The following is a 13,545-nucleotide window of genomic DNA, read 5'->3' on the forward strand; positions in this document are numbered from 1 at the left end:
CAGAGATATGATGCTACTTCCTGTGACATCATCAAAAGGTGGGGTTATGACATCACTTCTGGTGATGTCATCAAAAGAGGTGGCATGGGGTGGGTTGGGCATGGCTTGAGCAGAGAGTGAGCACAGCTAAAACAGAGAGTAGGCGTGGCTTGGGCAGATCATTGATTCTGATTGGCTAACATGACTGGAAGTGGGTGTGACCACCTGTCAAAAATATACAAGTTAGCTTTGACAAAACTTACTGTTAGACACAATATAACCATTTCCTATATGATGCAGCAGCATAACTGTGTGTGCTTCATATAGGATTTGAAAAATGTCAGGAAGTATTTTTTCATGGACAGAGTGTTAGATACTTGGAATGCCCTCCCGCGGGAGGTGGTGGAGATGAAAACGGTAGCGGAATTCAAGCATGCGTGGGATAAACATAAAGGAATCCTGTTCAGAAGGAATGGATCCTCAGAAGCTTAGCTGAGATTGGGAGGCGGGCCTGGTGTTTGGGAGGCGGGGCTAGTGCTGGGCAAGACTTCTACGGTCTGTGCCATGAAAATGGCAGATACAAATCAAGGTAAGGTATACACAAGAAGTAGCACATAAGAGTTTATCTTGTTGGGCAGACTAGATGGACCGTGCAGGTCTTTTTCTGCCGTCATCTACTATGTTACTATATCATGCCTAAAACTTCAGAGCCGAAATGAATTTTGTCTAAGCACATTCTAAAACTGTTATGGAATATGCTTCAATTTCCATGTGGAAATCTTGGCGCAATATATAGAATTCAGGGGATTGTGACTAATAAAGGGCTTGTGTCTCTCATCCTGGATCACTGCATTGGTCATTCGCACTGTTCTTGTTTGTTGCTGTTAAATTTGTGGGATTGTTTGCACCTTATTACTGACCTGCCATAGACCTGGCATAAATGGGAGCGCCTAAATATAACAAACATGTGGGCAACTTACAGTATTCTGTACATTGCCCACATAAATGTCTGCTCTGCCTATGGCCTGCACATACTCCACCCATGTGATGTTCCCCTTATAAATACCTGCTATCCCATTTGAGTGCCTATTGCAGAATATCAGTTAAACATCCAAATTGCAGTTTCAAAGGTAAAAGTTCCTAAATGTCAGCATTTTGTATATCTAGATAGAAACATAGAAACAGGATGGTAGATGAGTGCCAAATGGCCCGTCCATTCTATCCATCCTCAGTAACTCCTAACTCCTCCTTTTCCTAAGGGATCCCACGTGCCTGTTCCACACCTTCTTAAATTCTGACATAGTCCCTGTCTGCACAACTCCCCTCCCCCAGGAGGTCATTCTCCATGAACGCCCTCCACCAGGAGGCCATTCCACGCATCCACCACCCTTTTTGTGAAAGTGTATTTTCTTAGATTCCTCCTGTCTGTTTCCCCACATTCCACAATTTTCCTTCATTTGAAAAACACCCACCTCTTGTACATTAATGCCATCGAGGTATTTAAACGTCTCTATCATATCCACCCTCTCCCGCCTCTCTTCCAGTATATACATGTTGAGGTTCATAAGCCCATCCCTATATGTTTTATGACCGAGACCGCTAACCAGTTTTGTAGCCGCCCTCTGGACCGACTCCATCCTGTTTATATTTTTCCGTAGGTGCGGTCTCCAGAAATTGCACACAGTACTCTAAATGGGGTCTCTCCAGAGACTTATACAATGGCACTATCACCTCTTTTTTTCCTGCTGGTCATTCCTCTTCTTATGTACCCAAGTATCCTTCTGGCATTGACAGTCGCCTTTTCTACCTGTTTGGCCACTTTAAGACACAATCACCCCTAAGTCCTGCACAGCTGGGTGGCAACTCTCTAACTGGGTGTCACAAATTAGGCACCCAGATGCAGTATGCTCAGCATTCTTTCCGCAGCATCTGGGCATCAAGATTCCATTACAGAATGTTGGTGTATGTTGATATCTACATGCCTACATTTAGGTGTGCCCACTTGCAGCATGTCAATAGCACGTGTGAATGCACGCACCTCAATGCACATAACTTACAGTATTTTGTAAGTTACAAGTGTAAGTGATGGCCCTGCCTGTGCTCACCTGCGATCTTCCTTTGTGAATGTCCGTTTGCATTTACATACTAGTGAGCTGTGCACATCAATTACAGAATAGTACTAGGCATGCACTTCAGTATGCAAATGGCAGTTAATTCAGTTGCCAAGTTATAGAATGAGGGTGCTGGCGCATTAATGTATGCAACTTGGTATAGAATTGCCCTTCACATTTAGAAAATTGGCCCTTTGGATATGATGGGTTATCAGCCTCCTTTCAACTATAAAAAATTAAGATTTTGCTGTTTTGTGTATCTTCGTTACTTTCAATAAAAGTGTCTGTTTCTCTCCTCTGCTATGGAGTTAAAAAGAATGTTTCTGAATGTGTGTGCACTCAGGTATATCAGGATAAAAAAGGAGAGACCCATTATTTTCAGATGAAATATCCATCAAGAATCTGTTTTCTGAATCTGACTGATGGGAAGATGTTGTCTGCATTAAAATGTGAGAAAATGTTTTATATTTATGAGAGAATATAAGAGGATTTGGAGAATGAAACTTGTAGGGACTGTCCGTCAATTGGCTTGTACTAGTAACATAATAATTTGGGAATTTTAGTCCAAGGTTATTTTCAAACCATCGTAGGTGACTCACCAGCTCATTAGCCAGTCTTGTAGCATGTAATTTACAAAGCAGTTTATTGATGCTGCTGTCGGGAGAATCAATATATTTCTTTCCCATGAGGAAAACACAACAGCAACGTCTTTGAAATAGCTGCAGTCTAGATGTGTAAAGTAAGTTAACTGTCCAGATGGTTGCAAAATTTTCTATAAACGGCCACATCACAATGAAGACAATTTTCAAAGTGATTTACATGAATATAAAGCACTTTTTCCACATAAGGGCTAGAATTACTAAGATCTCATCTCATTTTAGCTTACTGCTAATGGTTTGTTGTTTCTACCTTCCCTCCTTGTACCATACTCTCCTGTGCATATTCATTCCTCCCAATAAAATCTTTTAGCGGTTTGTTAACATTTAAACAGATTCTGCCCTATATTCAAAGTGATTTATACAGGCTGGATAGCCTGCCCTTTAAATTGCTTGTCCGTTGCTGTTAGTGTCACTGAATTTTCACAGTTAGCACTTGAGCCAAAACCAGCTAACTTGTGGGCATTCCAGAGGCGGAGTTGGTACTTATGCGGTTAATTGTCGATAGCCCTTGGGGGTCCTTTTACTAAGGTGCACTGGAAAATGGGCTGCGTTAGTGTAGGCGCGTGTTGTGGATGTGTGCATATCCATTTTTCAGCGCACCTGTGAAAAGGCCTTTTTAAAAAATGTTGCCAAAAATGGATGTGTGGCAAAATAAAAATTGGCACGCATCCATTTTGGGTCTGAGACCTTACCACCAGCCATTGACTTAGCGGTAAGGTCTCTCATGTCAACCGTGCAGTAATTGCCTATGTGCATCAAGTGAGAGTTACTGCCCAATTTTTGCCGCGTGCCAGAAAATATAATATATTTCTGGTGTGCGTAGTGGATGTGTGTCAAAAATGAAATTACCACACGGGCCACACGGTAGCCAGGTGATAACTCCAAATTGACGGGTGTTGGGTGCACTAGGCGCCTATGCAGTATAGTAAAAGGACCCCTTAACATCATAAGATAACCGCATAAAATGGGCCACATAAAAAGCAGTCCTATCTTATGTGGTTTAGGGCTGAGTATTGCACTTAACTGATAAGTTTTAGTAGCAGCCAACTTACAACCGGATATTGAACAGAGCCAGTAGTGGACATAAAATGCTGACCGATGCCAACCGAGTATCGAATTTTACTAGAGACTCATGTTTTAGTGTAATTTCACCAACTGTCTAGAACAGGTTGCCTTTGGACATTAGAATAGTGACCACTCAAAAAATTCAAATCCCTTCTAAAATCTCACTACTTTTGTCAGGCTTTCTCACCTTAAGATTTTACTCTTGATTCTGTTGTTCTCTGCCATGACTTCCCCTTTATCCTACCTTTATATCCTATTGTGTCATTTAAGCTTATGAACATTTTTATTAAATTATTGTGTTAATTCCCTCATATGTTTTGTTGTTAACGATCCTCCTGTCTGTCCTACCTTGTGTATGATTGTCTTCTCTATATTTTCACTTTCTTGTAAACCACTTTGTTGTCACTGACATATATGCGGTTTATCAAATTAAAATGAACATGAAGATGAGCATGTGCTACCGCATTTATGTACAATAGTACTGTTAATGTGCATTATTAGTAACTAGGTCCTTTGAATAAAATAGGACCAGAGGGAAAATAACTTGTAATAATAGCATTAGCTTGTGTAATGCTTTAGGGAACATTAGTATCTCCTGGAGGCTGACCGAAACCGAATCTGTGGTGGAAATTCACTGCTTGGTTTGGCCAGAACCAGAACTGAAGCCGAAAATGTAGCCATGACTCCCCCCCCCCCTCCCACCACCCCAAGAAAAATACCTTTCCTGCCTCCCCCCCCCCCCCCAGGCCTCCCACCAACTCCACCAGCCCTTCCCAGCATCCCCCGGCTTGGTTCTCAGCAGGCTGCTCTATCCATTAGGCTACTCCTCCAAATGCCCATTTCTCTGGTCATTTTATAATATGCACATTGCTATGCTACCACAAAGCTGTCCATGTCCTTTATTTTGCCCTATACATAGTTTAGACATTTCAGTTCGTAAATGGATGTTCCTGCTGGAGGAAATCAGTACCTGAACGTCCAATTCTCATGTATTTTAGAGTAGGTTGTATGTTGGCCAATCCTGTTCTAAAGTGCATATGAAATGGACATCCATATGCAACTTACTGACTTGAGCATCCTTATTCTGAGTTGGACATCCTTTCTATGTTACTATTTGCGTATGCAGAGCCCAGGATTATGTTGTCCTTTTTTGAACATGCTTCTTTGTAAAATAGTTATAGGAAATTTACAAAAGGTCCTGGGTTCAATGAGCCTTTTGTAAAATACCTTCCCTCCGATATTCAAAACCATTTAACCGGCCAGGAACAACACGTATTCGGTTAAATGGTACATAGTTGACTATCCAGCAATATTCAGCGGGAGATAGCCAGCTGTGTCCTACTGAATATCGTTGGTTAGCAGCGAGTCGGTTATATTGCCCAATATAACCGGCTATCTCTTGATTTTCAGTGCAAGGTTGGCGGCCATATTTGGCTGCGTGAAACCCTGGTCTATTTTTGTTGAAATAAACATAACCGGCCAGCGCTGAATATTGGCTTGGCCAATTATATTTAAACCAGCCAAAAATAGACTGGATATTCAGTCAGGCCCGGCACTGAATATCCAGGCTCAGGGCTGACTGCAGGAGGCAACTCAGCTACCTCCTGTGGTCTGAATATCAGTTCCCTCATTTTGTAAATGTTTTGATTTGGACATCCCTTTATCTACTCAGACACTCTATCCAAAATTGGGCTTCATATGCAATATATTTTTATGAACCTCAAATTTAAAAAATAGAAGTAGACCATGCAGAGTGGCCTTCCAAAATTCCCACTTTGGAATATATTATATTCTAATATGATTTTTGAAATCTCATATTGATTTCAAATCTGTTTGCTTTTCAGTTTGCATAATCTTATACACACAGCTGCTTATCTTAAAAATGCTGCTCTTCATGCGCTAAACTTGAAAAAGATCAAATTCTTAACAAAACATTAATACTCACCCACAGATGAGATATCTACACAGTGGTCATCGCTGGAGTCACGATGCAAGACTTCTGTTCTGCTTCTTTTAATTGTCGCTCTTCTGAGCACTGGAAATACATAATTTAAAGGAAATCATAGGGCAACATTGCCACACTTGTATGGACCATTAAATCCCCCTTTAGGGGGCCTTTTACTAAGGTGTGCTATCGTTTGCTGTTCTTGCTACAAATCAGCTGGCACTAAATGTTGAGATGCCCATAAGCAACTCAGTATTAAGCACCAGCTGATTTTTAGCATGAGCTAAAAACACTAGCGCACCTTTAGCAAAAGACCCTCTTAGTGACTACAAAAGTAATTTTTTAAACTTTAGGCACTATCTACACAAATAAACAAGGCCGCCGAGAGACTGAGCTAGGGCAGGGCCGCCGCCACCAGGCCCAGGGAAGAATCATCATTGCCGCTGCCACCACCTCCCCCAAAAAATCGTCAGCGCCACTACCGCTCGCCTGCCCAAAGTACCTTGGTTGGCCCTGCCAGCTGCAGACACTGCGGCTCCTTCCTCTGCACAGCATTGCCTGCCCCTGCTTTCCTCAGATCACACATGCTCAGTCTCAAAACTGAGCATGCGCGGCCTGAGGGCCCAGCAGCTGCTAAGAAGGCAATGCAAGGGGGCCCGGCAGTGGAGTTCTCTCTTTCCTGCTCCTGTTGGGACGCGATCACCCGGATCCTGTCAGGAGCAGGAAAGAGAGAGAGACCCCGGCGCCGGGCCCGGGGAATTTTGCCCCCCCTCTCTGCCGCTATGCAAATAAATACCCAAAAAGCACACAGGCAAGTGGTCTGCAAGATCCAAACCAGCAGTAAAGAAATACACAAATAAGTAGTACAACCCATGATAGGGAACAACTTCCCTATCATGGGTTGTACTTACATGAATAGTGTACAACCTGCAGAGTTTTATACACAGGGAAAGTAGATATATTCAAGGGGGGGGGGGGGTCCCAAGAATACAGGTATTCCATAATAGCACTGTTACCTACAAGCATGTATACCTACTCAAGATCACATGTAATACCCAAATAACTTGTTTTTTGAGATCTGGTGGTTGGAGGAGTGCTTAAAGGTGGAAATTTGCTCACCTCTTAAAAAAAAAAAAAAAAGCAAATCCACCTCTCCTTGGTCAAAGTTTGCCTTTCTCAGGAAGGCGTCCTTCCCTGCTATGGAGTGTATACACATGAAAAGTCATTCTACAGATGTAGGCAAAAATAGTCTGATGATAAATCAGACATGGTATCACAGTTTTCCCCTTTTATAAGGGTATTGGGGATTGTGTTAGATAAGTTATCGTTAGAGTTTCAGATAGTCTTACTCAAAGATCATTCTTCATGATGCGTAATTTATGATGTGTACGGAAATATTTTGACTGAGATCATTTCTGGCTTACAGTACAATCCTTGATTCTGAGTCTATTAGATTATTGTAATATAATCTATCTAGGCGCTTTAAAACAAATGCTAAAGAAACTTTATACTATTCAAAATGTTGCATTATGTCTGATTTATTCATTAAAAAATATGATAGTATTTCTTTTTATTACAAAAAGCTTCATTGGCTTCCTGTGCATGCTAGGATATTGTTTAAATGTTCATTTACACCAGTCTTTGGCAGACACAAATGCTTGCACCCAAAGTTAGGCGTGAAATGCACACTAAGCTAGTATTCTATAAAGCCTGCTCTATATGAAATGACCTTTATAGAATTCACACTTTGTACAGATCATCCCAGCACCTAACTTGGGTGACCTAATCAAAATTCTCCCTATATGCATTTTATAAAAGACCCAGGGGACCTTTTACGGTTATGTTTACTAAGGGGCACTATGGGCGCGTTAGCAGTTTTAACACACGTAAACTGTTTACATGCGTTAAACACTAACACACCCATAGAAATGTATAGGTGGGTTAGCATTTAATACGCCTTAATTTTACAGGCACGTTAGAAATGCTAACGCACCTTAGTAAACATACCCTTATTGTCAAAACTTTAATCTTAGAGCATCTATTGATAGATAGTGCATTCTATATTACACACTAGTGTGTACAAATGAATACTACTGCATACTACTCAGCAGTAGTTCATACTATTAATGAAAATGCCCCCAAAATGAAAAAGTTGAAAAAAATTCAGAAATGACAATTGGGGGGGGGGGGGGGGGGCAGAAAAACATTTTTGGCCTGCACACTCCTATGCCATTTATTCAAACATTCCAAACACAAATGTCTCTTTAGAACCTGTGTCAGAGATATGTCTACCACCTAGAACATATTTTTCTCTTGAAAGACATTATCTAATAGAGACCTTGTAGTATATTTAACTACATTTCAAGGACGAGCTGCTGAATAAAGATTCCAAGATGGAGAAGAAATGACAAGAATACAGAACATGTGTAGCAGACCTGTCAGATACTGGGGCTGAATTTAGTTAAGGTCTGTGACCAAAATGCACTCCAGAACTTCTATTACCATGCACACAAACTAATAAAGGTCTCCTAATGGCAGGCTTAAAAGTTAATAATGAATTAAAGATTCAAAGGGAAAAAGGTAAACGGGAGACTGTTCTTATATACAGTAAAATTAATGTCCCTTTTATTGGACTCTTCAATAATGTACAAGGATATATAAAAACAGAGATAGAAAAGAGATCTAGTTATCAAGGTGCTGTAAAAGACGAGCTTTTACTGTACCTTGATTTACCACAGGATTCAACAACCAGTGGTATCTCAGTACTGCAGGCTGGTGAATCCCGTGGTAAAAGAATATTTATTTATTTATTTATTTTATTTTATTTTGCAGTATTTGATATATCGCAAGGGGTCCTGCAGTGGCGACTCTGCGGTATATCAAAAACCCGTATCTTATCCAAGATACTGGAATGTGCTATTAACTGCCATTGTGTTGACTTTCTTTCATCTCAAGCTATTCTTGATCCACTTCAATCTGGCTTTCGCCCTCTTCACTTAACTGAAACAGCCCTTGTTAAAGTCTCCAATGACCTGTTCTTGGCCAGATCAAAGGTATCCATTCTATCCTCATCCTTCTTGAACTATCTGCTGCTTTTCACACTGTTGATCACCGCCTACTCCTTGATACACTGTCCTCACTTGGATTTCAGGGCTCTGTTCTTTCCTGGTTTTCTTCTTCTTTCTCTCATTGCACTTTTAGTGTATACTCTGGCAGATCCTCCTCCACTTCTATCCCACTATCAGTTGGTGTACAGCAGGGCTTTGTCTTGGGACCTCTTCTTTTTACATCTATACTTCTTCTTTTGGTGCTCTGATCTCATCCCATGGTTTTCAGTATCACCTTTATGCTGATGACTCCCACATCTACTTCTCCACACCAGAAATCTCAGCAGGAATCCAGGCCCAAGTATCATCCTGCCTGTTTGACATTGCTGCCTGGATGTCTCACCACCATCTGAAACTAAACATGACCAAGACTGAGCTTCTTGTCTTTCCCCCTAAACCCACCACTCCTGTTTCTCCATTCCCTTCCCAAGAGAAATTTTCCGAAACCTAATACAATCAATGGTCCTAAGCCATACAGATTACTACAACGGAATCTACGTGTGATGCAAAGAACAACTCACAAAAAAACTCCAGACCACCCAAAACACAGCAACCAGGCTGATATTTGGTAAAACACGATTCAACAGTGCTAAACCCCTTCGAGAAAAGCTGCACTGGCTCCCAATCAAAGAAAGAATCATCTTCAAAATCTGCACTTTGGTCCACAAACAGGCTTATTTTTGAAAGTGATCGCTGGCCATCTTCCGACATAAATTGGAAGATGGCCGGTGATCTCGCAAAAGCGGCAAAAGCGGTATAATCGAAAGCGGCGTTTTTGACACCATCGTCGCTTTCCTGTAGCCGCGCCGGTGAAAGTTCAAGGGGGCGTGTTGGCGGCAAAGCGAAGGCAGGACATGGGCGGGCATGGGCATGGCTACCAGATGGCCGGCTTTTGCGGATAATGGAAAAAAAAAAGCGGCATTAATCAGTATTTCGCTGGGTTTACGTGGCCCTTTAATTTTCACGACCAAGCCTCAAAAAGGTGCCCCAATTGACCAGATGACCACTGGAGGGAATGAGGGATGACCTCCCCAGTGGTCACCAATCCCCTCCCACACTAAAAAAATTAAAATAAAACACTTTTTTGCCAGCCTCTATGCCAGCCTCAAATGTCATATCCAGCTCCCTGACAGCAGTATGCAAGTCCCTGGAGCAGTTTTTAATGGGTGCAGTGCACTTCAGGCAGGCAGACCCAGGTCTATCCCCCCCCCCCCCCACCTTACACATGTGCTAAATGTTGAGCCCTCTAACCCCCCCCCGCAAAACCCACTGTACCCACATGTAGGTGCCCCCCTTCACCCATAAGGACTATGGTAATGGTGTAGAGTTGTGGGGAGTGGGTTTGGGGGGATTTGGGGGGCTCAGCACCCAAGGTAAGGGAGCTATGCACCTGGGAGCTATTTGTGTATTTTTTAAACATTTTTAGAAGTGCCCCCTAGGGTGCCCGGTTGGTGTCCTGGCATGTCAGGGGGACCAGTGCACTACAAATGCTAGCTCCTCCCATGACCAAATGCCTTGGATTTCGCCGGGTTTGAGATGGCCGGCATTTTTTCCATTATTGCTGAAAAACAAAATTGGCGATCTATTTCGCCAGCGACGTTCGATTATGCCCCTCAAAATTATCTACAGAGTAGTCCCAGGATATATGACAGACCTCATAGATCTACCAACCAGAAACAGATTCGGATCAACACAATCATACCTAAACCTACATTATCCAAAGGACTTAAGTACAAAACAACTTACGCATCCTGCTTCTCCTACATAAGCACACAACTATGAAATGGACTCCCAAAAGCTGTGAAAACAATCCATGACCATCTAATCTTCAGGAAATCATTAAAAACCAACCTTTTCAAAAAAAAATTAGACAATATACAATCTTCACTCCCTTTGATCCTCATGGTGCCTAATACACACCTACCTCTTTCGACCACCTGTATTTGTTATCAACCGAATTGGCAAACGCCATTACGGTACTATGTAAGCCACATTGAGCCTGCAAATAGGTGGGAAATGTGGGGTACAAATGTAACAAACAAATAAATAAATAAATTCTCTACCTCTGTGGATAAAACTCTCATCCTCCCTGTCTCATCAGCTCGTAACCTTGGGGTTATCTTTGACTCCTCTCTCTCTCTCTTTCTCTGTACATATCCAACAGACTGCTAAAACCTGTCATTTATTTCTCTATATCATCAGCAAAATTCATCCTTTCCTTTCTGAGCACATTACCAAAACCCTTATCCACACTATCACCTCGCACTTAGACTATTGCAACTTGCTTCTCACAGGGCTCCCACTAAGCCATCTTTCTCCACTTCAATCTGTTCAAAATTCTGCTGCAGGACATATTCCGCCAGTGTTGCTATGCTCATATTAGCCCTCTCCTCAAGTCACTTCATTGGCTCCCTATCTATTTCCACATACAGTTAAAACTCCTCTTATTGACTTACAAGTGTATTCACTCTGCAGCCCCTGAGTACCTCTCCACTCTTCTTTCTCCCTACACTCCTACACTCCTCCCCAGGAACTCCGTTCATTAGGTAAATCTCTCTTATCTGTACACTTCTCTTTCACTGCCAACTCCAGACTCCATTCCTTTTATCTTGCTGCACATTATGCCTGGAATAGACTTCCTGAGCCAATACGTCAAGCTCCATCTCTGGCCATCTTCAAATCTAGGATAAAAGCCCGCCTTTTTGATGCTGCTTGTAACTTCTAACCCCTATTCACTTGTACAGTACCCTTGTATGTTTTAACTTTCCCACCTTATTAATTCCCCTAACCCTTATTTGTCCTGTTTGTCCTGATTAGAGTGTAAGCTCTTTTGAGCAGGGACTGTCTCTTCATGTTCAAGTGTATAGTGTTGTGTACGTCTAGTAGCGCTATAGAAATGATAAGTAGTAGTAGTAAAAACAGGCCAAGGGAGGCAGGGGATGAAAGAAGGGGGAGGAAAGTCAGAAAATACTAGAGCCAAAAACATCATAGAACAGATGAGTTGTAAAGCAGAATTGAATTTTGAAAAAGAGGGTTCAGACTGAATATTTGGTGGAAGACTGTTCCAGAGCTTGGGGCTCAGGTAGCTAAAAGCAGTTTCATGAGATATGTTTAAGCTAAGTGCTGGGGGTGCGGGCAGTAACAGGTTGGCTTTAGAGGAGTGGAGGGAACTGGGGGTAGCGTAGGGGATCAAGAGATTGTTAATGTAGACAGGTGAGGTAGGTAGTTGCCCCTTGAAGGGAAGTACAAAGATTTTATACTGTATTCATGCTGAGACGGGGAGCCACTGTTCTGAGTAAAGGAGTGTTGCAACATGGTCAAAACAGTGTGATAAATGAATGAGTTTGACAGCAGTGGATTGTATAAACTGAAGACATTATTCCAGTGGCCCCGGAACATCAGGCCTCAAAGCCATGGCCCAATGCTCCTGGGCCATAGCATAAAAGGACCGATCCAGTCTCCCCCGATATATCTCCCCCCAGAGCACATACCCCCACCTCTGATCACAACCACCCGATTCAGACCCCACTAGAAAATTCCCCACCCCCAATCAAATCCCCCACCCACAAAGGATCCCTCTCAATCACCCCCATGCCCATACCTCCATTCCCTGGTGATCTAGGGTTCCTGAGGCAGGAGCAATCCCTATTCACTCCTGACATTCCAGCACCCCTTGTCAAAATAGCATGATTACCACTGGGAGGTCATATTTTCTTATACAGAAAATGACCCCCCCCCCCCCCCCCAGTGGTAGTTGTTTGAGACTACTATGAGCATCATTTTGACAGGTGGCACAGAAAGGGTAGGAACATATGGGGATCGATCCTGCCCCAGAAAACCTTAGACCACCAGGGAATGGAGGTATGGGCATAGGGGTGCGAGAGAGGAATTTTTTTGTGGGTGGGAGCTTTGATTGGGTCAGTGGGGGATGTGCTAGGGGGCCTGGATGGGTGGTGTTGTGATCAGGGGGTGAGAGCTTTGATCAGGGTGAGGATGTGCTGGGGGGGGTCTGGATTGAGTGTGTTAGATCAGGGTGGGGGTGTTGATTCGGGGTGGGCATATGTGCTCAGGGTGTTGAGTGCTTGGATGGGGGGGGGGGGGTAATCTGCACTGTGGCCTCTTTCAGCTCCTGCTGGGAGCACCAGTCTGCAGTTTTGAGTCCCAGTTTTAAGTTATTTTACAGTAATTTTCTGCCCATAATGACTTGCAGTGTATTGCCGCAAGTTGCATTATGGTGTGTACATAATAACGAGCTGCTTTACATGCATTTGCATCTCTTGCATCTCATTACTATTTAACCCCACTGTGACTTAAATATCACTGCAGTAAAATAGGTTAAGCTACGGTTAGTCTATTTAAGTTGCGTTAACATGACTTACATCCCTAATGCAGCTTGATAATATCCCCCAAAGTCAAATAGATAATATATAATTACATGACATGATTACAAAAGAATCAAAAAGTCACATTAGATTGGTAACTCTTGGTCTCCTCTGAACTGTACTCTTTTCTTCAAATTCATCTGTCTTTCACACCTTCTTGCAAACTGAATAGTTGTAATAATCCTTACTCTTCCTTATGGTGCCTTTATCCTCCTTGATGTTAGTCAGTAGCCTCCCTTCTTTACCACTTATTATGGGCTGTGGTTAAACCTCAGTATTTTACTCTTCTCTCTCTCT

The 13,545-nt window shown here is 42.5% G+C and overlaps 1 protein-coding gene across 1 annotated transcript in view; it reads right to left on the bottom strand.

Annotated features, from left to right (window-relative positions):
• The window catches only part of CACNA1E (calcium voltage-gated channel subunit alpha1 E), a 786,482-nt gene that overhangs the window by 314,124 nt on the left and 458,813 nt on the right, over positions 1–13,545 (bottom strand). The window contains exon 10 of the mRNA XM_030206580.1: positions 5,760–5,849. Coding sequence (XP_030062440.1) covers positions 5,760–5,849 — 90 coding nt within the window. The remainder of the gene's footprint in view (positions 1–5,759; positions 5,850–13,545) is intronic.

The sequence above is a fragment of the Microcaecilia unicolor genome, chromosome 6 (assembly GCF_901765095.1).
Source record: "Microcaecilia unicolor chromosome 6, aMicUni1.1, whole genome shotgun sequence".
In the NCBI taxonomy this organism is placed as follows: Eukaryota; Metazoa; Chordata; class Amphibia; order Gymnophiona; family Siphonopidae; genus Microcaecilia; species Microcaecilia unicolor.